Below are 26,241 nucleotides of genomic sequence, written 5' to 3'. Positions count from 1 at the left end.
TGTTCCTTGGTGGGCAGTCCCGGTGGCGCAGCGGTTTAGCGCCGCCTGCAGCCCAGGGTGTGATCCTGGAGACCGTGGACTCAGTCCCATGTCAGGCTGTCTGCATGGAGCCTGCTTTTCTCTCTGACTCTCTCTCTCTCTCTGTCTCTATGAATAAATAAATAAAATCTTTAAAAATAAATAAATAAATAAAAGTTTCTTGTTGGGTAACTGTTTTCTTTGCAAAAGCCATACTGTTATGGGTATTAATTTAGAATCGCAAATAAGTAAATCTTAGAAATAGCAAAAATACAAGATACTAAATCCTCACTCTGAGTCAGCTATTGACATTCATGCCTTATCTCTCTTCCTCAAGGAAGAGACCTCTTAACCATGTTCAGCCAACAAAGATTAAGCTTCCACTGCACGCCTGGCACTGTTTTAGGTGCTCCAGGTAGGGGGTGGCACAGCAGAACAAAATCGGACAGGAAAGGGTCCCTGCTTCTGAGATGCTCACAGGCTGATTAATCTTTGCATCCTTGCCCAGAGTAGATACTCAGTAAACATTTGCTGCATTGATGGATGAATGATTAGGAGGGAAAAAAAATAAGATTCCCTCTTTTCACAAGTATCATACACTATACACTCATTGTTTGAACTAAAATCACATAACTTCATTTGATCGTCTTTCAAAAGTGAAAATTCAAAACTAATACATTTCTGACAAAAGCGGGACTGTGGAAAGGAAGTTACTGTTACTATCTCCAAATCAATCCAGATCTCATTTATTTGCCATTGTCCTAAAATATTCCAGGAAAATAAGTAAAATGACAGAAAATAAAGTTAAAATGACTAGAAAATCATGAATAATTTAGTTGAACTTACCTCACACAGATAATCTCTACTGTTTGCAAACCACAGCAAGCTCTAACTAAGCACCTTTTTGAGGTGGCCTGCTTGTGGCCTGCTAACAGATTGTAGATTGATAATATGTAAACAAAAAATGGTTCAATAATTCACGCTTGAGGTTAACTATTAATGAAAAATACAGATATCTTTCTTTTTTTTTAAAGATTTTATTTATTTATTCATGGGAGATACATAGAGAGGCACAGGCATAGGCAGAGGGAGAAGCAGTCTCCCGGCGGGGACCCTGATGCGGAACTCGATCCCAGGACCCCAGGATCACGACCTGAACCAAAGGCAGATGTTCAACCACTGAGCCACCAGGTGCCCCGAAGAATATAGATTTTGTGTCCTTGTTTGCTCTAAGGGCACCTTTTCTTATTGGATTTATGAGCCAACAACCAACAGAACTGGAAGAAAGAACATTTTTAATTCAAGCCTTTTGTTCCCTAGGGCGACAACGTGTTGATTAATACCTATAGTGGTGTTCTCAAGATCTCGGACTTCGGGACATCAAAGAGGCTCGCTGGCATAAACCCATGTACTGAAACTTTTACTGGTATGTTTTTGCACTGATGATACAGATCTTTCGTAATTAAAGAAATAATTGCTGTGTTACAGCCTAATGTGAGAGAGAAAGTCAGTTTGGGTTCTTACCCAATTAATGTGGGTATGTTTTGATGCTTATTGAAAAATGTTATGCATTTGATCTGGCTCTTTTCTCATCACGTATTTCTATGATTTGCTCAGTCTCCTGCTTAATGCCACTGAGATGTTTTTCTGTTAACTCTTAGTTTGTTATTTGTTTTCCCCTTCATGTCATTACTTCTCTCTTACTTGGCTATAACCACTCTAAGGGCTGACAAGATTTTAGAAAAAATTTTTTTTTTTTTTTTTGCCCAACCTCTTTGTGATCCTTACTCATACCTTAATCACTTCCCATTTGAACTATGAGTTCCTAATCTGTTTACTCCCTGTGGCCTATTTCCTCCTCACAATATAAATAACCGGGGTAGAATTCCAATTCAGAAAGAGGAAGTGACTCATCAACTCAGAATTGGGGTGGGGAGAGAGCTTGCCTGAGAAATTAGGCAATCCAGCCACCAAGAAAGTCCTGGGGGAGTGGAGACCAAGTGATTGCCAAAAATATAGCAAGAGGAAACCAAGGCTCAGAGAGATTAATGACTGCCTACACTTACAGGAGGGCATCTGGAACCTCTACTCAGGTGTCCACTGGAAGTTCTTATCACTCCACTCTGCTGATTCTCATGAAGTGCTAAATCATTGTTATTATCATCAGAGAAAGAGTCATTTAGCAAAAAAGGGCAATGAATAATCTGTGATCTAAGATAAAGCAAAATGGCCAGATACTGCCATTTCTGAATTCTGTGAGCTAGATGGTAGTGCCTCAGTTTTGCAGATTAGGAGATTGAGAGAGAGAAGAGAGATCACAGAGATCACAACAGTTTGTAAATGATGGAACTTAGATTTTTAATCTACCCTTTGCTCTTTGCGTTGACCTTTTTGCTTCAGTCCATCTTCCTCTCCATCTTGCTGACGTATCAATTCTCATAGCCTGGGAGAGAGAGAAATTTTGTAAATTTTCTCCTCAGAACATTCAGTCAGCAACACCTCTGACCCAATTCCTACCCTCACAGCAATGGGTATTTCAGGGCACAGCATTAAACACATTTAAATTGTATTTTTTAACAAAATTAATTCCAATCTACTAGTAACTTTAAATGTCTTTGCATTTCTTTCCTCATGCTCTCTCAATTTGGCAAGAGATGTTTTAGATGCTGCCAAGACTCAGTAACTTCTGATGGGAAAAAACCCTACTTTCAGACATTTTATTTCACAAGATGTTGATTTAATGTCTTCTGCTAATCTTAAAGACATGTTTTCTTTTAATCCCCAAAGAAGTTGTAGTAAAGCTGTCCTCCCAGAGCCCTTTGTTTGCATTTCTTACACTGGCCTCACATGAGTAACACGTGTAACTATAATGTACCTGGTCCTTCTCCAGGGCTGGTCAGAAGGGCTTGGAGTGGGCACACCTTGATCTGTTCATGACCATAGGCCTCACAGGTGCTCACTCAACCTCTGATGAACTCACTTGGAAGACATTGACCTGTTTGGTGATTTGGTGGGAGGGAAGACAGCCTCAACCACCATTTATAGAGTACTTACTATTTATCTGATTGTGCTAAGTGCTTTATCACTGAAATTCATCCATCAGCCCTAATTCTTCAGTATCAGCATCCCAGTTTATGATGAGAAATTAAGGTTCAAAGAGGTTGAATAACTTGCCCGAAGTCACAAGACTAGTATTAGAGCTACGATTCAAACTAGACTTAACATGTCAAGTGGAATTATCTTTTCCTCAAACCTGTTCCACCCACTCTCTTCCCCATCTCAGTTGATAGCCACCCAAAACTTAGAGGGATCCATGGTACTTCTCTCTTCTTACACTCCAGCCAAATCCACAAGGAAGCCTACTGGCTCCACCTTTGGGAGGTGTCCAAAATTGGACCACTCCTCACTGCCTCCACTGCTGCCACCCTCAGCTTTCAACTGTATTACCTCCTATTCTCGCTTCTTTGGCTCTTGCCTCCTACTGTCTACTCTTAACATTGTAGCTAGAGTGATCTTTTTTTTTTTTTTTTTTTAAGATTTTATTTATTTATTCATGAGAGAGAGAAAGAGAGGCAGAGACATAGGCAGAGAGAGAAGCAGGTTCCATGCAGGGAGCCCAATGTGGGACTCTATCCCAGGACCCCAGGATCATGCCCTGAGCTGAAGGCAGACACTTAACTGCTAAGCCACCCAGGCATCCTTAGAGTGATCCTTTTAAAACGTAAGTCAAGCCCTGTTACTCTAAGACTTCGGTGGCTTTCTGTTTCTTTCAGAATAAACAAATGCCAAAGTCCTAATATGGTGGACAAGGCTCTGACCTGATTCAGAGTCCATTACCTTTTAGATCTCATTTCCTACTCTTCGGTCTTGCTTACTCTGTGTCAGAAACACTGGTCTTCCTGCATTTCCTTCATTATACCAGGCAGGGTCTTGCCTCAAAGGCCTTTACATGTTCTTCCTTCTGCTGGTAACACTGTTCTCCCAGTTATCTGTGTGGCTAGGTCCCTCTCCTTTAAGTTTTAACTCCGATGTCATCTCAGTGAACCTACCATAACTGCCCTATTAACATGGCAGCCCTCCCTGGGCACTCTCAATCCGTTTTCCCTACCTTTTTTTTTTTTTTTTTTTGTCATTGATGCATCACTTTCTAACATATATATATATATATATACTTAAGATTTTATTTATTTATTCATGAGAGACACAGAGAGGGAGATGGGGGACAGAGACATAGGCAGAGGGAGAAGCAGGCTCCATGCAGGGAGCTCAATGTGGGACTCAATCCCGGGACCCCAGGATCATGCCCTGAGCCAAAGGCAGACGCCCAACCTCTGAACCACCAGGTGCCCCCTAACATACATATAATTTACTGATTTGTTATGCTATAGTTTAATGTCTGTCTCCCACTGCAAAACATTATAAGCTCCATGAGCACAGGGATTTCTGTTTATTCCACTGTAATATTCTAAATGCCTGGCCTACAGTAGGCCCTTGATATAAATCTGCTGAATGAATGAGTGGATTAAGTGGGATGTCAGAGTTCATACTTCGAGCCACTAAGTTGGAATGGCTCCATGGGTCATTGCAGTGGCAAATTCTAAAAGAGATTATTTTTTTAAAGAGATTATTTTAAAATAATATTTTAAAACTTTGCAGCAAAGACAGATAAAGTATAGATTTTAGAGTCAATACTCGTACTTGTTTTCCTTAGGCTAATGTACAGATTGGCTTGCATCTTCATTATCCATCTCTGTAGATCTCTTTACATAAAATATTATGTCATGTGATTGTCAGATAAAGAGAGCCAATATGAATACATAACTAAGCCTGTTTGTTTTTTTTTGGCACTTACTCTGTGGGGGATAATTAAACGTAACTGGAGCTCTTTGAAATATTATCTAATGAAGAAAATTGCATAATGTGCTAATTACTTGAATTGTCCAGTTTCTAAAGTTCACTATATTTTAATCAGTTGTAATTTCTACTCAGGTTTTAGTACAACTTAACTCTCATCAATTCTATTTTAGACCCAGATACAAGAAAAAGTGGAAGACTTAAACACATATTTTCTAAAAGACCACTTGATTTTATTTACATCATAAAAAAAACCCACTCATTCACTATAGTTCATCATCTATAAATGAAGAGAAATCATAGCAGTTTTCTCCTAAGGGTAGGTGATTTGAGAAGTGTAGTAACCTTATCCTTGGCCAAGTGAAATGCTTCCCTCCAATAGTGTTGCTGATTGAAGCTGAGAGCAGACATGTACAGTCATATGTGAACTTGAACATGATCTGTGGCCACATAATGAGAGCTGGAGGATAACCTGGCAAGATGACAATACTTGACAAGAATAATATACTTTTGTTTGTTTTCATGAACAAAAAACAGCCAGTTTTTAGCCTCTGTTGGTGGGTTTCATAGGAACAATTATGCATAGCAGTTTCACCTATAAATCATGCATGAGGTGTTCATAAAAGGTGTCTGTATTTATGTCAATGTCAGTTTAGTTATGAATTAGAAAATACTGAAGTAGCTCTTTTAGCAAATGCCTCAGGATTTGAAATAATTGAATATGGCATCTTGGATGAATTCCTGTTTGCTGATTATATCATTTGTATGAGTCTATCAGCAGCAGGGGATGTGGCAATAATCTGTTCCTGTTCACACTTCTGACTCATTGTTGGATTTGGGCGAATCAGTCTAAAGGGTATTAGAAGCCAACCCAGACTCTCATTCAAGCCACTGAGACAACTACAGTTGAGTGTTTATCTGAGATATGCCAGACTAGAGCTAGAATCAGGCATTCTTGGCTCCCTATTTAATTCTCTTTCCATCATACCATATTCTTCAACTCTTGATTCCATGTAGCCTTTTAAATATCCTATGTTTCACTGTATTCTTCTTCACTCTGTCTGGTGATTTGTCTGTACTGATGTCTCCTGACCTGTCTTTGATCTGTAAAACCTGTTGTTTAATACCACCTGCCTGTGGACCACAGGCACACAGCAATAAGCCATATATATTTGATTTACAGAATAAAGTACACCAAAAATGATTTACATTATTTTAAACAATGGCTCATAATGGCTCAGAATCTTCATACTTTTGTGATTTAGAAATAAGAATCAAAATAGAAGAATTAAGCATTCAATTAAGAAATTGAGAAATAGGGATCCCTGGGTGGTGCAGCGGTTTGGCGCCTGCCTTTGGCCCAGGGCGTGATCCTGGAGACCCGGGATTGAGTCCCACATCGGGCTCCCGGTGCATGGGGCCTGCTTCTCCCTCTGCCTATGTCTCTGCCTCTCTTTCTCTCTCTGTGACTATCATTAATAAATAAAAATTAAAAAAAAAAGAAATTGAGAAATATAGATCTAGAAAAATGGATGATTGACCTAAACTTTTCCCAGAAACATGGAAGTATGCATGATAGGAATCTTCATGTATTTGGAAAACTAACTGCAAAAAATGTGTGTTGATATATTCTCTTTTGTTCTTAAATGGCTAATTCTTAGAAGTTTCTAAGAGGTCCCGATAAATGATGCATCATTTATACTCTACTATCCAGAAGATGAGGAAGTATCTATTCATGACCAGACCATGTTGGCAAGCTATTCTTACATCCCTGATAAAAACCATTATAACAATTTTCCACTTTTATTAATGACAGAGAAAACTGGAACTCAAGAAAGATGAGATATTAAGACTTGAATCAGGGATGCCTGGGTGGCTCAGAGGTTGAGTGCCTGGCTTGGACCTGGGGTGTGACCCCGGGGACCTGGGATCGGGTCCCGCATCGGGCTCTCTGCATGGAGTCTGCTTCTCCCTCCGCCTGTGTCTCTGCCTCTCTCTCTGTGTGTCTCTCATGAATAAATAAAATCTTTTTAAAAAATTCTTTAAAAAAAAATAAGACTTGAATCATGCTTCTAAAGTTTTCTTATTTATGTGGACAATGAAAGCTGTCATTAGATGTTCATCTGTTTTTCTATCTTCTAAAGTGGAAGTGTGTTTGAATTATCCCAGGTACTCTTCAGTACATGGCACCAGAGATCATAGACAAAGGACCACGAGGCTACGGGAAAGCAGCAGACATCTGGTCTTTGGGCTGCACAATCATCGAAATGGCCACAGGGAAACCACCTTTCTATGAACTGGGAGAACCACAAGCAGCTATGTTCAAGGTCACATTTCATATGTCTTAAATGTCCTAAAAACTGTTGGATAAAGTTATTAGATATTCCATGTGTGTATATGATTTTTTTTTTTAGGCAAAAGGAAAAGAGCCTAGGTAAGTACATTAAATGTGCTCCCAGAGCTCATTAAAGTTAAGAAGATTCACTCCCCTCAAAGTCAGTGCATATGTCTCACACTGAGGATCTCTCTCTGCCTTAGATTTCTCAGCTATGAAGTGAGGTTCTATATAACCTCCTCAAACCGCTTTTCACAATGCATCATAACTAACACACTACTCCATGGAAGACGATTTAAGTTTTTTGGGAAACAGTCTGTAAATCTTCCATGGAGAGAGATATAAAGACATTTTTAATTCATTTAAGTATTAAATCAAGGCAATATTTTCCTTCTCTATCATAAGAGTTTAGAGGCTCCTTTAAGAAAGAGGAGGGCATAATCGCTATTTTAAGGACCTCCATTGTATTCTTATTATAGCTACTCTTCTAGCCTGTTAATTTGCCCATTCCTTAGTAACTTTCTTGAGAGTGGGAAGCAGCCCACCTACCAAAATAGGGAGCACTGAATATGGAAATAGGACTGACAGCCCACAACTTCAGAATCCAGGGACTGAGCAAAGCAGTGACCTACTCTGAGTCCCTGCAATCCCCACCTGTCCTTGCCTGCCATACTGCCAAGCCAGAGGAAGGTTTAAACTAAGTACCTGTTTGCCAAGAAGTAGAGCTCACATGTCTGCTGTTCACTAGGCAGAGGACTTCTGATGAGAATCTGTTATTTCTTTCCCTGCCATTGACCATGTTTCAAGCACTTACTCCACCCTCTCCTGAGGGGTCACATGTCACATACCTTCTGCTTTTGTAGAAAACTTGGCTTACTTTAAGGTTCAAGATGATCTGATGGGACACTACTGATACAGCAATGGGTACTGTAACCAAACCAGAAGGGCAATGAGAGCTGCTAAGAGAGCTGCCTTTCTTGACATAGATGGATGTCTTTCTCTTCTTGGTCAGTATTTCAAGTGTTCAACCATCTTGGTGCAGGGATTATTATATACAATATGCTTTAGGTGAGATGACATAGACTCTAGCACTGATTGATAGTGTTTGAATCTAGGCTCTAACATAGTCAAAATCTTTGGTGACTTTGGGCAAATTACTTAATCTTCTTGTACCACATTTCCCTCATCTATAAAATGGATAGAAAAATAGTACCTATCTAATAAAGATTTTTTGAGACCTGTATGAGATAATATGCACAAACCATTGAATGGTGTGACATAGTAAAGGCTATATAATTACTCTAAATAATTATATAATGCTGTTTATATAGTAATACACATCTTTAAGCTATATAAAAAAAGATTTCCTTAGAAAATTTTTTCTACTAACTACATGAAAATATTATTGAAATAAAAATTTAGGATGACAGCAATGAGAAAATTCTAATTGTTATAAAAACTCCATGTTTAATTTGAAAGTACTTTAAAATATATCTTCATATGGGAAATTTAAGGCAAGAAAAATATTCACAAATCACAACATAGGGGAAAGAACACAGGTTTTAAGCCAAACAAATTAAGGTTTGAATCCCAGACTTGCCTTTCTAGAATGTGTAACTCACCCCTCTGAGACTCATTTTTTTCATGGATCCAACAAAGATAGTATTCAATCCATTGGATTATTGGGAGTATTCAGGGGAATTCATAAATCAAAAAGCCAGGCACAATTCATGGCCCATAGCTATTATGGCCAACTCAGTGGTCTCAAAATTTTTTTTATTGTGTGCCAGTGTTCTAAAACATCAAGGACTGGGATCCCTGGGTGGCGCAGCGGTTTGGCGCCTGCCTTTGGCCCAGGGCGCGATCCTGGAGACCCGGGATCGAATCCCACATCGGGCTCCCGGTGCATGGAGCCTGCTTCTCCCTCTGCCTGTGTCTCTGCCTCTCTCTCTCTCTCTATCATAAATAAATTTAAAAAATAAAAAAATAAAACATCAAGGACTGAATACTTTTTTTTTTTAAAGATTTTATTTATTTATTCATGAGAAACACAGAGAGAGAGAGAGAGAGAGGCAGAGACACAGGCAGAGAGAGAAGCAGGTTCCATGCAGGGAGCCTGATATGGGACTCGATCCTGGGACTCCAGGATTATGCCCTGGGCCAAGGCAGGTACTAAACCACTGAGCCACCCAGAGATCCCCCCCTTTTTTTTAAGATGAATACTTTTTTTTTTAAGATTTTAAAAATTTATTTATTAATGAGAGACACAGAAGCAGAGACACAGGCACCTTGCAGGTTGCCCAACATGGGACTCGATTCGGGTCTCCAGGATCACACCCTGGGCTGAAGGCAGTGCTAAACTGCTGACACACCCGGGCTGCCCAAGGACCGAATTCTTACTCCATAATGTTATCTACTGTCTTAACATAATTACTTGGGCTATGTCATTGATAAAGTTACAAAAACATTCTGGAAACTTTCTATAACCTAGAGGAAAGAAAATATCCTATCTCACTTTGAGAAAAGGCATGAGTCTATAGTATATGGCAGAGGATTTTGTTGTGGTAGGGGACCAAGTTTTAGATCCTAGAGCTCATGGTCACTGAGAAGGTACATCGTGCTGTGTCTTAGGTGGGAATGTTTAAAGTCCACCCGGAGATTCCAGAGTCCATGTCAGCAGAGGCCAAGGCATTCATACTGAAGTGTTTTGAACCAGACCCTGACAAGAGAGCCTGTGCTAACGACTTGCTTATTGATGAATTCTTAAAAGTTTCAAGCAAAAAGAAAAAGACACAACCTAAGCTTTCAGGTATGTGATTGCACTGAAGAGGATATGGGTCAAAGTCACTAAATCCTAAGCTTTTAAGATAGAAGTGTTTCATGTTTTTTTTTTTTTTAAGATTTTATTTATTTATTTGAGAGGGAGAGAGAGAGCACAAGAGAGCATGAGCAGGGGGTGCAGAGGGAGAGGGAGAAACAGATTCCCCACTGAGCAGGGAACCCAGTGCTGAGATCATGACCTGAACTGAAGGCAAATGCTTAACTGACTGAGCCATCCAGGTGCCCCAAGATGGAAGATTTTTCTAGAAGTAAAGTAATCTGCTTATAGATACCCCTGGAAATTTGTGTAAACATGAGCACAGTGTTTCTAGACAACCAGTTTTGCCATCAGGAAGCTGAGTTACCATCAATCCCACTAACGCTAAAACCTCATACATAATCGTCTTTCATCACCTGGTTAGTAGGTAGGTTGTATATCAGCATCTATAGCAATCTTGCATCACTGATACAAAGGTTAAAGTATAGAAGAGGTGATATATAGCCTTTTAGGGCTGAAACTCTAAGTCACCACTGATGAGCTACAGAGCTATTATGGAGCTGTTAAAACTTCCACGCCACCCAGATAATATGTTCTTTTAATTTTAGGAAAATACCTATTTCCTCTCAGAGGATATCTTTCTGGATAGCTAACCCCCCTGAAAAAAAAAGAGAGAGGAAGGAAGGAAGGAAGGAAGGAAGGAAGGAAGGAAGGAAGGAAGGAAGGAAGGAAGGAAGGGAGGGAGGGAGGGAGGAAGGGAGGAAGAAAGGGAAAATTGACATTTATAAATAAAACAGCAGCGTTATCTTTTGCAATAATTTTCACAACTCATTTCAGAAAGAAAAAGCAAGTAAATGATCCTTTTGTTACTGTCATTTTTGTATTTATTTGGGATAAAAATGGAGAGATTGAATATTTGCAAAGGTTGTGAATTCCATTTCAAGCATTCACTTTTTGGTTGTCTCTGTTGAGCAACGAACTTAATGTATGCTTATGTTGCTGTTTGCTCTTCTTCCCACAGCCCTCTCAGCTGGATCAAATGGTGAGTTTATTTTTGTGATTGCCCTTTGAGCCGAAGTTTGGTTCACCATCGTGTGATAAGCTCTAGATTTCCCATTCAAAAGCCTCATCCTCTGCTTTCTGCCTCCATGGGAGGCTCCCGGGTATCAAGGATGTGTGCAGCTGCACACCTGGCTGGGTGCATTCCTTCGGAAACCCCCCTTCTCCCTAGGAAAGTGAAAACAAATGTGCTAACCTCATTAGCAGCTAAAATCCCATTTATTATTGTTCTTAGGTGTTACAGAGAATTTCATGCCTCCTGTTACTTAAAACTATAAACTATAACCTGGTCTGAACTCTCCTAAATGAATGCAAGCTGCAGGGCTCTCCCTTCCCCAGGGTTTTTTTACACATCATATACTGTTTCTGTCCAGAGGAGAGGCCACTGCCCTAACTTGAAGGGTCTCCACCTTCAAAGCTACACTCAGCTCCCCATCAAGGGAGAAGTGGGAAGGTAGTGATGAGGAAGACCTCCTTCCCCCTTAGAGAGACATGACTTTTCCAGTACTGGACTGCTCTCCCATTACCACACACAGACCTGGAGAGTTAAGTAATTCATTTTAACCTAACAAACCACTTATTGTGCTTTCAGTGTGTGTGCAAGAAACATGCTAGGCCTGGAATATATAAGGATGATAAAAGCATAGGTCCTGATTTTAAGGAGCCATTGTTCTTTTTCTTTAAGATTTTATTTATTCATTCATGAGAGACACACACAGAGAGGGAGAGAGAGAGAGAGAGAGTCAGAGACACAGGCAGAGGGAGAAGCAGCCTCCAGGCAGGGAGCCTGATGTGGGACTCAATCCCCAGTCTCCAGGATCACGCCCTGGGCTGAAGGCGGTGCTAAACCCCTGAGCCACCAGGGCTCCCCAGAGCCATTGTTCTTGTAGGGGAGAAGAGTTGGGGGAAGAGTTGAGGCTGGAGGTGGTAAGCAGGATCATATCCTAAAGGGCTCCATATGAGAATTATCAAAGAGGAGGGGAGAGCCTGAGAAAGACTTTAATCTGGAGTTAAAAGCATAGGGTCGATAATTCTATGATAATAGAAATGTCCTGTATCTACACTGTCCGACCCATTAGTCACTCTGGATATGTACCATTAAACATTTGCAATGTGGCTACCTTGACTGAGGCACTGCGTTTTAATTTTAATTTTAATTCTATTGAAATGATAATGTAAATAAGCGCATATGTCTAGCAGCTACCATATTGAACAGTGGAGCTATTGATGGATCGTTCTGAGAGCTATGTGAAGAATGGTTTATTTAATAACATCCACTTAATAACCTTTTTAAACCTCTACTATGCACTTAGCACTAGGAATATAGGGGGCAGGCACTTGAAATACAGGTATGACTCAGGCCCAGATCTTTATGCATGGGTGACTTGGAATGCTTGTTAAAAATTAAGATTTCTGGCCCTTCCCAGAATCTAGAACTATAACGTGGAATGCTATACCTTTAGGTAAACAACCTGATGAGTCTTATGCTCACTAAAGTGTGAGAACCTTTGAGATTTGGGCAATTGGACATAGGAGACCAGATGACAGGAGACTGCTCTGGCTGAGCTTTGTCCCTAGATTGTTCTGAACTCAGAGAACCTTGATGGTCTCTGGAGCTTATGAATAGCTATTAGGCTCTGAGGCAGTTCTCATAATGATGGGAGAAATTTAGAACATTCCCACTTTCCCAGAGCAGGGATGTAGCCAATTCCCTGAAGTTAGAGCCATCTCCCTCCCCTGGGCAGAAGCTCCCAACAGTCTGGGGCCCACAGACTGGCATGTGCCCTCTACACACTCCAATCTACCCTGATAAAGGCCATCCTCTTAGGGAATTTTAGATTAATACCCTTACCCATCAGCATCCACAAAAGAGCAACAAGAATCATCCTTCTGGAGGCATACCTTTGATCTTTCCTATCCTCAGAGAGGTCTATCCAGCCTCTTTAAGACTTTCCATGACTAGCCCCACAGCAGAGGGTTTCTTAAGAGTTGACAAGACATTAGCACACAGGCTAGTGAGGGAATCCCTTCCAGGCTTCTCTCTTACAACTGGAAGCTCCAGAATCTCAATGTATATGAGCTGATATCAAGGGACTTGTGGCCTCTGTGGTATCCAGAAACTGTCAAGATGCTTCTATGGTAACAGTCACACCTGAGTTTCTCCCCAGAAAGGCACTATGCTTTCTCACTTACCTGGAAATCTTTTATAACTTGAGAAGCAAGGAATCTCAGGAATGGATTTCATCATGTTTCCACCAAGAACGTACACGCTTACTGCCTTAGCATGCCATTTTCTCCCTCTTCCCACCCTTATGAAGGAGAGAGCATTCATTTTCCTATAGAAGGCCAATCCTCACTTGGGTTCTGGATCCCACACACCCATGAGTTCTTCAGCTTCCCCCTCTCCAAATAACTCCTATGTGCCCAGGCTCTAGTGTTTTCTGTCATAAACTGTTCTTTCCTCTGATACTACAGACTGCCTGATTAGCTAACAACTCAATTTTTATTCTCCTCCATCCCAACTTTAGGTCTTGAAGGTCAGTGTCTCCAGATCTTCTCCACATCTTTTTCCTACCAGTCCAGTGTCTGCCCAACATTGTATCTAGTGTCTGGTGTCACTGACCATTGAACTTGCTCTGGTCAGTGTCACTAATGAGATCTATTTGGCCAAATTCTAAATTTACTCATCTTCTCAGTGGCTTTTGGTCTAGATATGGATTCTCTCTCTTGTGTTAGCGATCTGTTTTATGGCCTTCCATGACCTCCTCCCCATTCTCCTGTTTTCCTTCAGCTTCCTGGCTTCTCCTTGTCATTCTCCTTTGCTACCTCATTTTCCTCTAAATATTGGTGTTCTTAAGGTCCAGGTCCTCTGCTCTCTTCTCATCCCTCCGTAAATTATGTCATCCTTTGCTTTAAATACCATCTCTAGCTAGGAGACTACTAAGATTATGTCTCTAGCTCCATCTTTTCTTCTGAGCTCCAGACTCATCCTATGGCCTAATTTCTCAAACTGAAAGCTCAAATCACACCCATTGCCCACTAAAAGTAACTTCCCCTTTAGCCTGTATTCCTTCTCATTTTAGTGTATAACTAGTTCATTCATTCATTCATTCATTCATTTCTTAAGCCAGAAACCTCACAGTCATTTTTTATTTCTCCCTTTCATACCCTTACTTCAATCCAACATCAAGTCCTGTTGGCTACCCAACAAATAGTAGACACTCAGTAAATATAAGCCAGATGAATGATTGCATGGGCCCAACAGAGAAGAGTAATCAAATTTAAGATTAAACTTAAAATCTGGTAGAGGAAGGATTCAGGGCTATGCACACAGGACATACAAAATATCTGCAAGTCCTTTTATTTCCTAGATGAGCCATAGCAACACTGGGCACTTGATTTCATCCTTAAACATTCAGTTTTACCTCATGAGACCTCCTTTTAGGCAATCAGTATCCATAGCAACCCTAAAATTCACAGGTACAACACAGGCCTTCTCAGTACTGGGTAATCAAATCACATTATGTGACCCCCCACACTGAAAAGCAGGACAAGTCATATCCTCCCTCCCTCTATTCTTCAGGCACACATATGTGCACAGGCACATGTATATACAGAAACAGGTGATAGAAACTCCTCAGCTGATAGCATTCCTGATGGAATTTGTGCCTAAGAAACAACAGTTTTGTCTTTGACATGTAAATGATGTATGCCTCTGTTTCTGAATGGAGTACGCGTTTGAGAGATGATCACCAATCTATATGCTGGTGAAGATACCCTCGCTGAGTGCTAGAGGTCTGTAGTGAACCCCACAGCAGGGCTCTTGTGCCTTCCTTATGAAGATGTTAGTCATTCCATCAAACCAATAGAATGGTGAGAGCTTTCTTCAGTTCTTTTTCTCCCAGCAACATTTCACTTTAAGGACTTGATATCTAATGGCAATGAAAACCATGCTTCCACGCCTTAAGTCCACATCTGGCCAGCCTAGCAGCTGTTTTATCCATTCTGTAATCTATTCCTATCAATGCAAAGTGAAACAAAGTACACCATAGACCTTGACAACTCCCAGAAATGTCCTCTCAAAAGCAGCCCTGTTTTGGGGGCCCTCTGAAAAAGACCTGTCATGTTTCTTCTTAGACATGTCATCTTACTATTATCCACAAGAAAGAGGTTGCTCATTTGCTTCCTGCTAGAGCAGCACTTCCTAAAATATAGTCCATGAAATGCTGGGTCCATGAGCTGTTCTGGAAAAAGGCCGTTCCTTGGTCAAGTTAATTTGGGAAATGCTGCATGCAGGCACTTTCCCCTGCTATAATATTTTCAATGTAGCCATTTGCACATTTCTATACATTGAAATTAGACATTGTGATATTAAATTGGTAAACCCAGAGCAGCTCTTCTTAGCTTCATCTCATTTCCTACCTTCTAGTGATTCAGCAGTGTAGCAACTTCAATGACAGCAAGTTGGTCAACCAGTTCATCTTGGGAGGCTTTCTAGTTACTGATCACTGAGGTGGTTTGCCCAGAGATGTACCATCCCTGGAAGCTGTATACATCTCTTCTTCCTCCCTACAGCTGAAACCAAAGCGAGGTACCCCTCTAACACCTGCTTTCTTCACTTGAGCTATAAGGGGGACAGAATAATAAAATGGTCCTGCATGACATCTTTGATATAACTAAGGTGTAGAACGTGTCCTACCTGCAAGATTCTGTGATTCAGGAAGCTTCTAAATATGGCTAGAAAACCCTTTCTCTAAGACACAATAGCTTGGAAGAACTTCCCAGTGATAGGTGTGTTAAGGCCATACATTTTCAGAGAAATGTCACTTCCTGCTTTGTAATGGGATATTTTTTTTCATCCCCTACACCATCACTAACTGTGCTATTAGGTAAATCAAGTACTTGGTAATATGGTATTACTCTCTGTTGAGCATTTGCTTGTGAAAAATATTTTTAATAACATATATTTTTCTGATTACAAAAACAATAGGAAGTTTGGAAATTTTGGAAAAATAAAAGAAAATCACAATCACCCCAAATCACATCTTCCAGAAATAACTACCATTTAACAATATGCTATATTTCCTTCCAATTATATATTGGAAGGATATAATAAAACATATCTATGTATATGGAATCATAAGGGTTAGAGTCCGGAAGTGGCTGGAGGAAGGGGAGGAAGAAAAGAAAGAGAAGGTGTGTTTGGCTTTCATATATTTGTAAATCAGATGACTGCTTCTTAAATATGTCCATCTGTCTGATCCGTGCTCATGGCCCGCTGCCCCCACCTCCTCACGGTTAATCATTACTGATCTGCAGTCACAGGGAACAGAGGCAGGAGTCCACCACTAACTGACTGTCCCACGTCTTTCAGCCTGGTTCTATTGTTGATATAGCCCAGTCCAAGAGGAATTAAGTAAAAAAAGGGACTCTAGACAACAGTGGGTTTCCTTTTTTATAATTTTACATCTGCCTTTTAGTAGGTCCTTTTGTAGTATTGGGACACTTGTTTGGTAAGGATGATTCTAGCAAAACTTACTTCCTTTAAAATTAGTATTTGATGAAATGTTGTTAACTCCTGTGCCAGCTCAATCTCCATCACAATAAAAAAATAAATAAAAGAGCCTGAGTCTGCTGCAGGATCACAGTATCTGGGAATGGGTCAGACTTAAGAGATCACATAGTCTGTTGGTTTCCAAAATTTGTGTTTTACAAAGAACTCTTTTTCATTTGAATCCTTAAGCAGAACCCTGATATGTAAGACTGACAGAGCATATTTATTTTAGGCAAAACAGGATTGAAACCTATGTTGTAGAATCACAGAATCCTTACTCGCTCCAGCTAAGGCAACCCCAAGATGCTAAGGTGGACCCTCATGCCTGCGGGGAACATGGTTTAAAAATAGGAAGCTACTACTTTTATTTTTAAAGATGTATTTATTTATGTATTAGAGAGAGAGAGAGAGAGAGCACAAGCAGGAGGAGAGGCAGAGGGGGAGAGAGAAGTAGACTCCCCACTGAGGAGGGATTCCCAGCACGGAGCTCCATTCCAGGACCCTGAGATCATGACCTGAAGGCAGATGCTTAACCGACTGAACCAGCCAGGTGCTCCAGCTGATCCTTCATTTTATAGATCTGAAGACTGAGACCCATAAACAACCTTCCTAATGTCTGACAGGTGGCCAATAGCAATGAGATTAGAACCCAAGATCCCTGGGCCTGGTGCTTCTTCCACTGTTTCACGGTCCTGAGATATTCCTTTCAGGACCCGGGAGACCCTTCCCCTGCCAACCCATATATGGAGCAAGGGGAGCGATTAGAACCCATGACCAGCCTCTTAGTCATTATTTTTACTAGTCATTAGAACAAGACACTTGACAACTAATATTGCTCTGTTTTGGTGAGTATTTAGTACGTGTACATTTTTAAAAAGCCCTGACGGCCATTTCCTCCCCTCTCGTGACGAGCAGAGTATCTTAGAAGCATATCCTTGCCGGTGCCTGTCCTGGTGGAAGACACGAGCAGCAGCAGCGAGTACGGCTCGGTTTCCCCCGACACGGAGTTAAGGGTGGACCCCTTCTCTTTCAAAATGAGAGCCAAATCCTGTGGAGAGAGAGATGTAAAAGGAATACGGACACTCTTTTTGGGGTAAACACCTGACTTACTTTGGGTGGAAGAAGTACATTGTGTGTCCTTTTATAAAGCACATTGTGATTGATGCCGTATACATTCTTACAGCATTCCGGATGAAAATTTTGAAGACCACAGTGCTCCCCCTTCCCCTGAAGAAAAAGATTCTGGATTCTTTATGCTGAGAAAGGACAGTGAGAGACGGGCCACCCTTCATAGGATCCTGACTGAAGACCAAGACAAAGTCGTGAGAAACTTAATGGAATCTTTGGCCCAGGTAAGACCTCTTGCAGATACTTTGTTTCCCCAGAGTTTGCATATTTCACCTGTGCTGTGACTCCTTGAAACTGTCACAGGCTCTACCTGGAGGCTTGAGGAAGCCCTGGAGCTCTTGAGGATGAATCAAACCTACCCCTGAGGGGAAAAAAGGCACATCCCTGTTTTAGAGACCACATTTTTGAACACAGCTATTTGTAAGTCACTAGCACATATTTCACACTGGCCAATCCAGCTAGCCTACAAGCCCTCTCTTACCCTTCGTTCATCTGTTTATTGATCCGATCAACACGTACGCATTGGGCCACATGGACTTCCTAATTCCGATGGTAGCACAAGGCTACCTGCCAGAATCATCTGAGCGTTTAGGAAATATTGCAAACACAGCAAGGCCCCTCTTTGCTTGTGGGGTGAAGTCCAGATGGACAGAGGATGATGAGCAATAGTAAGTGAAGAATATAGTGTGTCAGAAGGCTGTACGTGCTATGAAAAAACAGACTCTTGCTCCCTGCTATATTTGTTTGCTAGGGCTGCCACAACAGAACACCGCAGGCTGAGTAGCTTAAACAACAGAAATTCGTTTCTCACAGTTCTGGAGGCGGAAAGTCTAAGAGCAAGGTGTTGGCAGGTTTGGTTTCTTGCAAGGCCTCTCTCCTTGGCTTATAGATGGTGCCTTCTTGCCACATCCTCCCCAGCCCTTTATCCCTCTGTCCCCCGGTGGGTGTCTCTTCCTCTTCTTTTTATTTTTTTTTTAAGATTTTATTTATTTATTCATGAAAGACACAGACAGAGAGGTAGAGACACAGGCAGAGGGAGAAGCAGGCTCCATGCAGGGAGCCCGACTTGGGACTCGATCCTGGGACTCCAGGATCATGCCGTGGGCCGAAGATAGGCACCAAACTGCTGAGCCACCCAGGGATTGCTCTTTCTTTTCTTATGAGAACACTAGCCCTATTGGATTAGGGCCCCACTGTTGTGATTTCTCTTAATCTTAATTACCTCCTAAGACCCTTTCTCCAGATACAATCACATTGGAAGTTAGGGCTTCTTCTTTTTTTTTTTTTTAATAACATTTTTTTAAAGATTTTATTTACTTGACAGAGAGACTGAGTGAGCACAAGCAGAGGGAAAGGGAAAAACAGGCTCCTTGCTCGATGATCCTGGGCATTCCTTTGTAGGACAGTGGCACACACATCAAAAAGCTAGAAGCAACATGTTCCTCTGTTGTGAAAACAAAGCTAATGTCAAAAAAATGTTTGCTATTTCAACTGCTGGCAAACACATAGCTGATTTTTCACTAAGATAAGCTTCCAATTTCTGAATAACTCACATTTTTCTTCTTGAACATATTTTCATGTTATTATGATATTGCCTGTGAATCTTTACTTTGGGTATAATTTAGTTGATGGTAAGAAAAGAAACAAAAGTTGATAATTATTCCCAGTCTCGTTTTAATTCCCTTAATGACAGCTTTCAAGCTTTTCAATATAATCTTTTCTCATGAAAACAGAAACATGAGAAGGAGCTCCCCAATGGAAATATCCTGAGAGAAAGAACTTGATGGTACATTTATTTTAATAGAATCCTAGAAATTGTGATTATCACGGCCTGATTGAGGAATTTAATTTTAATGATGCAGTAACAAAATGTACAATAGACAATAGAAACAAGCACAATAATAATCTAGTTTCTTAAAGTTAAATGAGGATAAATAACACCCTACCATGTTTCCTTCAGGGAAGTGATGTTCCTTATACAAAGTAGAGAAATACAACTCGAGAAAGGGAATTTATTTAAATATCATATTATATTTTTGATACGGAAAATTGTCCACAGGTTCATTCTTAAAACTAATTACCTCATTGGTGGGTAAGGAATTGTTTCAAGGATGGAGTATGAAGTGAGCCCCCTTTGACTGAAAGGCATTGACAAACTCTAGGGGCAGTTGAAATTCCAGGGGCACATTGTAGGTAGGCTCGCATATGTGAGGAGGAATTTTTTTTTTTAAAGATTTTAATTTATTCATGAGAGACGCAGAGAGAGAGGCAGAGACATAGGTAGAGGGAGAAGCAGGCTCCCTCTGGGGAGCCTGATGCAAGACTCGATCCCAGGACCCCAGGATCACAACCTGAGCCGAAGGCAGATGCTCAACCCCTGAGCAGCCATGCAGGTGCCCCCTGAGGAGGGATCTTAAGGAATTCCAACCATAGTGCCTCGCCGAGCCTCACAGAGACTGAAATTTGTGTGAGATTCTGATTATTTCATGTTGCAGGAGTGTATACAGCCCTTCTCGGGTTTGGCTGCTTGCTATTGGCCCTCTTGGTGTACCGTTTCTATTTCTATCCATTCCCTTCTCTCCTTGTAGATTGTCATTCTCAACCCCACTGCTTCTGTTCTCCCTTCCTTACATCCAGATGTACTCTTGCTGCTATTTGTGACTTGTCTCCCTGGGCTGATTTTGAGCTTAGGATCCTATGGCTCATTGCCCGATCTCTCTTTAGCTCCCCATTAAAATTTCTGTTTTTAATTTGTTGTTGGCAAGCTGTTGGCAAGTTGAATTTAAATTTTTAAAAAAGGAAAAAAAAACTTCTGAGGGCAAGAGTTGTAGTGCCTCAGCCTTTCCCTGTTTGAGGAAAACTCTGTATTATCTGACTAAATCATAGCCATTAGCCGATGCGTGGGGTAGGTACGCTTCCTCCTAAAGTCTGATTATTTTTTGGGTGGTTTGGTGGAGGTGGTTTCCCTTAGTGAGGGCACTGTGAAGCCCAGTTCTCAACAAGGGCTGTGGGAATGGCTAGGTTCATGACTAATGTGTCTGGCACAGATCCACTGACAGTTTTTATTCACAGGGGCCTGAAGAACCTAAGCTAAAATGGGAACATATCACAACCCTCATCGCAAGCCTCAGAGAGTTTGTGAGATCCACTGACCGAAAAATCATAGCCACCACACTGTCCAAGCTGAAGCTGGAACTTGACTTTGACAGCCATGGCATTAGTCAAGTACAGGTGGTGCTCTTCGGCTTTCAGGATGCTGTAAGTATGGCATTTTGCCAGTGTTTTTCCATGAACTCCCAACTAACGTTAGAAAAATAGGATAAAACATAGGTGGTTATCTTTTCTTTCTTAACTAATTCCAATGACCTCTTCGACGATAAATAAGTGAGATGGTTGCCTCTCTGTGTGCTTCTAAGTAGTAGATTTGTTATGTGCTTGTATTTCCCCAAAGTTAGATACATGTGAAATCGAACACCGTGGGAAATAGCAAAACCAACAAACATCTCCCATGGCTGAACTCTGTTCTTACGAAATCATGTAGCAAGTCACTATGTTGGGGACCGCAGCTACAGAACTCATTTTAGTCATGCACGGCTTGATTCTGTACGAGAACCGCCATCTAGTGGTCATTGAGAAAAATGCAATCTTGCAGATTGGAATCCTCACTGCTGAATAAAAAACCAGTACTCCCCCCTCCTTTTCCTCTGGTTTCCATACACAGCACTTTAAATATGTTTGTTTAATACACATTAATTCATCATGGAATGAAAATTAGTCCACATGATCTAAGGAGAGATTGCTGAAGGCTCTGCCCTCTCAAATGAAGTTGCTATGCAACACTAGCTAGAAGCCAGTCTTTCAAAAGCCTGATTCAAAACCGTATATGCTCTTCTTGAATGAGACCAAAAAACCTTGAAGCCACTCCTAGAAGGCTGTCACAGGGCGTGCTAATGTATTTATTTCTCCAACATAGATGTCTTGACAATTGTATTTGGTACATCAAAGGATCCCTCATTTAAAACCAAAGTATAATCTTTCAGCAGCCACTAGTGTTCTCTGAAACTCTGTGTAAGCCACTTGGCCTTTGTGCTGTACTGTGGATAGGGACAACACTCCTGACATAATTGAGGTCATGGGTAATGAAAGCAACTGGCAAAGCCTATCACTAATAATTAAATGCTAAAGCCACACTTCACTGCAACTAGGGAAAACTAACCATTTGCAAATAGAATGAAATAATTTAGTGATTTTGCACTTGCCCACGTATTTGGCTTCTAGCCTAGAGGCTGGAAAACATATTGGCCAGTAGAATTCAGATTGAGAGTCATTTAGTTGTAATCATGGGCAGTGAGCCCAGGTCTCTCTCTCTCTCTCTCTCTCTCTCTCTTTCTCTCTCTCTCTCTCTCTCTCTCTCTCTCACACACACACACACACACACACACCTGCTATTACTCACTCACCATCCAGGATGGGGATGAACCCAAAGAATGTTCCCCATTTAATAAAGAACTATGGGGAGCCAGTGATAGTTCTAGTCTTCTATGTCTGTGTGACTCACGACAGACAGAAATGTTCCAGTTTACTAAATGCTATGCCCTATGTTAGTCAAAAAAGCAGGCAAATCCTCTAAGAAATGAAGGTACTAGAACAAAGTCATTCCGAAAGGATTTCCTAGAACAAGTGTGAACCTAGCAGTGGTTCGCTTCCTTCCAGGAGCAACTACTATGAGGAATTCCTCAGACCAACTCCCTTCTGAACTGGGGGACTTTGATGAAGATGGACCAAGGGCAGGACCAAGCAACTGGAACTCCAGCTTTAGGCATGGGATTGCAGCTATGTCACCTTCTCTCTGGCTTCTAAAATCCCGAGTCAAAACCCTGGTGGGGAAATAGCCTCTTTTCTTGGAGGGTCATGTCAACCAGCAATTGGTGGAGTTAACCCATATTTTAAACAAGTTTCTCTTAGCTTTATGATAATGGTTATTTTTAAAAAGATAATGCCTATGGCTTATACATACAATGGGATATTATTCACCCTTAAAAAAGAAGGAAGTTCTGACACATTATATTAAATGAAATAAGCCCATCAGAAAGATACCATATGATTTCACTGATATGAGATAACTACAGTATTCAGATTCATAGAGATGGGTAGTAGAATAGTGATCACCAGACGCTGGGAGGAGAAGGCAGTGGGGAGTTATTGTTTAATGGTTGTAGAGTTTGAGTTTTACAAGATGAAGAGATTTCTAGAGATGGATGGTAGTGAAGTTTGCACAGCAGTGTGAATATACTTAATGCCACTGAACTCTATGCTTAAAAATAGGACAGTTAATTTTATGGTGTATGTATTTGACCACAATTTTTTTTAAAGAAAAGAGTAGTGAAAATGTCTATTTTAGTGTATATTTAAATGTGTGAAATATTATTAGTCACTAAAGAAGATACCCTTATAACACAGACTTACAATGTGAACAGCCTTTCTGGAATATTCTAACAGCCCCCCCCCCCGCCCCCCCGTTTGCAGAGATATAAACAACTGTGGGAAGAAAGATAAGGCCTGCTCTGTGGCAAATCTGTAGGTGGCACACACATGCTTATTTCCTCCTTCCTACCTACTTTTCCAAGTCACAAGAGTAAGCTGAAGCACGTGTGGTTGTATTAAACATCAGTCACAACACTAAAGACCAGTATTTATTTTTATTTCAAGCCCCTTGGGTTCTTTTTTCCTCCTTTACCATCTCCACCATCCAATTTGCAAACATCATGAAAAGCAGAAGTAGTATGTTCTGAGTCCTAAAGAAGCAACATTTCATTTAACGAGACTGCCTTTGATATGCTTACATGGGGTTTATGAGACTAATTTGATGTGGCAACTTTTCATTGTTTTCCAGTGACATAAAGAAAATATTCACAATTCAAGGTGAAGAAACCTTTTAGTTGTTTTTGTCTATAGAATGTCATCCAGATGTTTGTGTCATCTAGGTTATTTCAATTAAAAATTAAAAGTAGACTAAATGTCACCCTCTTTCTCCAGGTCAATAAAGTTCTTCGGAATCATAATATCAAGCCACACTGGATGTTTGCCTTAGACAGTATCATCCGAAAGGCAGTGCAGACGGCCATTACCATTCTGGTTCCAGGTCAGAAATACCTAATTACTTTGCAAATATTTAGTGTTTGATATTCTAAATTACTATTTATCTGTCATTTATGGTGTCTTTCTTACTGCCTTTTAGATCAAGTTAGTCTCTTTTTTAAAAATCTTTTTGAAGCCACCAAATAATATTTATCTAGGGCATACAGTCTAAGCGATGTACACCTATCCAGGTGTTTACTATGAGTGAGGAAGGTTGCTTCCTTGTCTTTGAAGAGCATATTTGGATATGGAGAGGAAGAGAAAATTATGCAGGTGACCCAAATACATATGCATTTCAATATACAGATATTTGTGCCCACAAAACACACTCTTGTGTCATCCTTTACTGGTGGTTCCCAAACCTGCCAGACCATTGGGTGATGTCAGGAGCTCTTTAAAATTATAGCTTTTCAAGCCCCGTCCCAGACTGAGTGAGTAAGAATCTGCTGGGAAAAAGCCCAGGGATCTCATTTTAATCCAGCTCCCAGGTCATTTTGATACACAGCCAGGTTTGGAAATCACTGGTCTAGACAGATCCCAGCTATGTTTTGCAGTGATGTACAAAAGGGGTAGTGTTGATGAAACAGGGTTTTATGGAGTGAGAGACGCATTCATACTCTAAGGCAAACTTCCAAAGTACTTTGATAGTGTACTCACTAATAAAAAATTTTAAGCAAAGCTCTTCCATCCTATATGTATGTGCAGGAACTGTGTGTGTGTGTGTGTGTGTGTGTGTGTGTAGAGATGATAGGTAGATAAACAGATTTCGATACATAAACTAGAAATATGTTCTAGTATGTGAATTTATACATGTATTATAAGGCAGTCTAAAATAGAAATTTAAAAAGAAAATATGAAATATCTTAAAATTTAAGTTACTTACAAATGTTACCACAAACTTAAGTCATCATCAATCCTCCTGAGTCGTGAAATTCCCTCTCTTCTCTCAGAATACCTTGTTTGATTTGAGAGTGAGGGCACCAGTGTCAAACTTTATATTAAACCTCAGTAAAGATTAACCTATTTCCTTCTTCTTAAGAAAGAAACATAGGAAGCTCTAATATCCCCCAAATATGCTCATCTACACGGGGCACACTTCCACCCCTCATCCCTCTTGCCCTGTTTCTTTGCATTCTTCAGGTCACAGTTTAAAATATGCTTCCTCAGGGATGCCTGGGTGGCTCAGTAGTTGACTGTCTGCCTTTGGCTCAGGTCGTAATCCCAGGGTCCTGGGATTGAGTCCCGCATCAGGCTCCCTGCAGGAAGCCTGCTTCTCCCTCTGCCTATGTCTCTGCCTCTGTCTGTGTCTCTTATGAATAAATAAATAAAATCTTTTTAAAAGAATAAATAAAAATAAAAGATGCCTCCTCTGAGAGTCCTGACCCACCACGAAGTCTAAAGTAGGCTCCTCTGCTATTCTGTCTCCTTGGAAAGGGTTTTTTCCCAATTGTGACACTTGACACAATTTCAAACTACCTTTATTTTCTTGTTGAGTGGCTGTTTCCCACACCAGAGGGTAACTGTGTTTGCTTTATTCTGTGCAGAGCATATTTTCCTGCACAGTGCCTGTAAAACAGTGGACCCCTGATAAATATTAGTTGAAACGATATATAAGTGAGATTCACCTGATTATAACAAATGAAGGTAGAAAATTTGCGTAACTTAGAAAAAATTCTACAGAGGCATTGAAACATATAATTAGTGGTTGCATGTGAACCTAGGGAAGGTAATGCTAATGTAAACCTAATGTAATGCTCTAAGCAAGTTAACAGATAGATTCTTGTATTTGGGTGAATTATCACTGGGATAAGCTTGGATGTGAGGAATGTACCCTAGAGGGACTATATATATATATATATATATATATATATATATATATATATATATTTAAAAGATAATGAGGGGTGAAAGGGAATAGGTGTGTATTAGTGAAAGGGAAAGGTGTAGGAGTAAGTTAAACAGTAGCAACCTAAATGAGCAAAGGAGAAAAGGATTATACTTTGAAATATTTAAATAGCATATAAGTGATTTGTTAATCTAATTTTTAAAAACTTCCCTTTAAAAACGGATTACCAAAATAAATAAATAAATAAATAAAATAAATAAATAAAAACGGATTACCTAAATGCAATGGATTATATCCTGGAATGGGGTGGGGGGGAATCAGAGAAAAACTTGAGTAATCTGAATAAAGTCTGTAGTTTAGTTAATAGTATTGTATCAATGTTGCACCAATGTTAATTTCTTAGTTTTGATGAGTATACCATTTATATAAGATATATTAGGGGGAGCTGGAAGGTATATGGGAACTCTGTGACCTTCGTGATGTTTCTGTAA

At 40.4% G+C, this 26,241-nt stretch overlaps 1 protein-coding gene across 2 annotated transcripts in view; it reads left to right on the top strand.

Annotated features, from left to right (window-relative positions):
• MAP3K5 (mitogen-activated protein kinase kinase kinase 5) overlaps nt 1-26,241 on the top strand; it is a 198,881-nt gene that overhangs the window by 155,807 nt on the left and 16,833 nt on the right. For both annotated transcript variants that reach the window (XR_012030333.1, XM_072824984.1), the window contains exons 18-25: nt 1,339-1,444; nt 7,042-7,199; nt 9,839-10,016; nt 11,047-11,067; nt 17,554-17,731; nt 17,822-17,990; nt 20,839-21,024; nt 23,803-23,908. Coding sequence is in view for 1 of the 2 variants with exons in the window: in XM_072824984.1 (XP_072681085.1) it covers nt 1,339-1,444; nt 7,042-7,199; nt 9,839-10,016; nt 11,047-11,067; nt 17,554-17,731; nt 17,822-17,990; nt 20,839-21,024; nt 23,803-23,908 (1,102 nt within the window). In the remaining variant the exon portion in view is untranslated. The remainder of the gene's footprint in view (nt 1-1,338; nt 1,445-7,041; nt 7,200-9,838; nt 10,017-11,046; nt 11,068-17,553; nt 17,732-17,821; nt 17,991-20,838; nt 21,025-23,802; nt 23,909-26,241) is intronic.

Source organism: Canis lupus, chromosome 1, assembly GCF_048164855.1.
Source record: "Canis lupus baileyi chromosome 1, mCanLup2.hap1, whole genome shotgun sequence".
NCBI classification, from domain to species: domain Eukaryota; kingdom Metazoa; phylum Chordata; class Mammalia; order Carnivora; family Canidae; genus Canis; species Canis lupus.
This window is presented reverse-complemented; position numbering and strand designations above follow the sequence as displayed.